The sequence below is a fragment of the Nothoprocta perdicaria genome, unplaced genomic scaffold, assembly GCF_003342845.1.
Source record: "Nothoprocta perdicaria isolate Ctin4 unplaced genomic scaffold, notPer1 scaffold_821, whole genome shotgun sequence".
Taxonomy (NCBI): domain Eukaryota; kingdom Metazoa; phylum Chordata; class Aves; order Tinamiformes; family Tinamidae; genus Nothoprocta; species Nothoprocta perdicaria.
In genome coordinates, this window is record NW_020456112.1 from 11,516 (window position 1) to 14,149 (window position 2,634).

Below are 2,634 nucleotides of genomic sequence, written 5' to 3' on the forward strand. Positions count from 1 at the left end.
GCCGGGCACGGGACGGGGGTGCTGGTGGGTCAGCCCTGGATGGGACATGGGCGCTGGGACAGCGGGGTGGCTCTGCCGGGATGGAGGTGGGAAATGGGACACGGGGGTGTCCCTCCTGGGATGGGTGCCAGGATGGGGACACGGGCGCTGGGACGCCGGGTTGTCCCTCCTGGGATGGAGATGGGTGCCAGGACACTGAAGGGGTCAATCCTGGCATGGAGGTGGGTGCCGGGATGGGGACATCAGGACAGAGGGGTCGATCCTGGGACGAAGATGGGTGCCAGGGTGGGAGATGGGAGCCAGGAGCCTCGGCTGTCCCTCCAGGATGGAGATGGGAGCCAGGATGGGGCCATGGGTGCCAAAACGTCCGGGTCCATCTCCAGGGTGGGGACATGGGACACCCATGTGTCCTACCAGGATGGGGACATGGGACACCTGGCTCCACCCTAGGGTGGGGACATGGGACACCCGGCTGTCCCTGCAGGATGGAGATGGGAGCCAGGATGGGGACACGGGACCCCGTCCGTCCCCGCAGGGTGTCGGGTTGGGGACATGGGACACGCGGGTGTCCCCGCATGGCGCTGGGCCAGGGACGTGGGACACGGCACCCTGTGTGGGACACGGCACCCTGTGTGGGGCCACGGCACCCTGTGTGGGACACAGCACCGCGTGCGGGACACGGCACCCTGTGTGGGGCCACGGCACCCCGTGCGGGACACGGCACCCCGTGCGGGACACGGCACCCTGTGTGGGACACGGCACCCTGCGCGGGACACGGCACCCTGTGTGGGGCCATGGCACCCTGTGTGGGACACAGCACCGCGTGCGGGACACGGCACCCTGTGCGGGACACGGCACCCTGTGTGGGACACAGCACCCTGCGCGGGACACGGCACCCTGTGTGGGGCCACGGCACCCCGTGCGGGACACGGCACCCCGTGTGGGACACGGCACCCCGTGTGGGACACGGCACCCTGTATGGGACACGGCACCCCGTATGGGGCCACGGCACCCCGTGCAGGACACGGCACCCTGTGTGGGGCCACGGCACCCCGCGCGCCCCGCGCCCCGTGCCAGCGCCCCGTCCCCGCAGGTGGCCGCCCGGCATGAGCCAGCGCCCGTCGCTCTCCACGTTCAGCTCCGAGAACTGCTCGGACGGCGACGGCGACGAGGGCCACACGAGCGAGCCGTCGCTCAGCGCCACCCCGGACGTGGGCAGCACCAACACGGACGAGCGGCCGGACGAGCGCTCCGAGGAGCTGCTCTCGCCCGCCTCCGAGAGCCCCCTGGGCGCCCCCCCGGCCCCCGGGGCGCCCCCCGCCCGCCACAAGGTGACACGGGGACCCCCCTTGGGGGCAGGGCCCCGAGTGGGGGTGATGGGGGTGTCCCCAGGAATGGGGGTCCCTTAAAGGGGGTCTTCAGTAGTGGGTGCCACGGGAGGGGTCCCGGAGTCCCCCAAACTGGGTGCAATGGGGGGGTCCCTTGGGGGTTCCCAGGTTTGGGGGTTATGGGGGGGGTCCCTAAAGTGTCCCCAGGACTGGGTGCCATCAGGGGGGATCCCTTAGGCGGGGATCCCAGGACTGGGTGCCATGGAGGGATGTCCCTTAAGTGTCCCCAGAATGGGGTGCCACAGGGGGGATCCCTTGGGGGGTCCCCAGGACTGGATGTCATGGGGGGGTCCCTTAAGTGTCCTCAGCACTGGGTGCAGTGGCGAGGGGTCCCTTAGTTCCTTAGTGGGTGTCGTGGGCAGGGGGGATCTCCCAGTGTCCCAACACCAGAAGCCATGGGGGGTCCTTAGGGTGCCCCATGGCCACCCAGAGGGGGCTCCAGAGACCCCCCAGGAGGGGGGACCATGGGGGGAATGGGAAGGGTCCCCCCGGGGCCAAACATCATTGAGGAGGGGACCCAAAGCCACAAAACACCGGGGTCAGGGTGACCCCTGAGCATCCCCCACGGGGCCCAAGGGATGTCACCCAGGATCTGGGGGGGTCCCCTAGGGGGGTGTCCCCCAGAATGTCCCTTGGGGTGCCCCTAGGGGGGTGCCCCCCTCAGGGTCCCCCGGGGGAGTGTCCCCAGGTGTGTCCCTATGGATGCCCCAGGGGGGTGTCCCCAGGGGGGGTGTCCCCAGGGGGGTCTCCAGGGGGGTGTCCCCAGGGGGTGTCCCCAGGGGGGGTGTCCCCAGGGGGGTGTCCCCAGGGGGGTGTGTCCCCAGGGGGGTGTCCCCAGGGGGTGTCCCCAGGGGGGTGTCCCCAGGGGGGGTGTGTCCCCAGGGGTGTGTCCCCAGGGGGGGTGTGTCCCCAGGGGGGTGTCCCCAGGGGGGGTCTCCAGGGGGGTGTCCCCAGGGGTGTGTCCCCAGGGGGGTGTCCCCAGGGGGTGTCCCCAGGGGGTGTCCCCAGGGGTGTTGTGTCCCCAGGGGGGTGTCCCCAGGGGGTGTCCCCAGGGGGTGTCCCCAGGGGTGTTGTGTCCCCAGGGGGGTGTCCCCAGGGGGGGGTCTCCAGGGGGTGTCCCCAGGGGTGTGTCCCCAGGGGTGTGTCCCCAGGGGGGTGTCCCCAGGGGTGTTGTGTCCCCAGGGGGGTGTCCCCGGGGGGGGTCTCCAGGGGGTGTCCCCAGGGGGTGTCCCCAGGGGGGGTCTCC

The 2,634-nt window shown here is 71.4% G+C and overlaps 1 protein-coding gene across 1 annotated transcript in view; it reads left to right on the plus strand.

Annotated features, from left to right (window-relative positions):
• MAP3K12 (mitogen-activated protein kinase kinase kinase 12) overlaps positions 1-1,331 on the plus strand; it is a gene marked incomplete at its 3' end in the record, with an annotated part of 10,814 nt that extends 9,483 nt beyond the window's left edge. Inside the window, exon 10 of the mRNA XM_026052019.1 lies at positions 1,094-1,331. Within this exon, the coding sequence (XP_025907804.1) occupies positions 1,094-1,331 (238 nt within the window). The remainder of the gene's footprint in view (positions 1-1,093) is intronic.
• Positions 1,332-2,634: the final 1,303 nt, after the last annotated feature.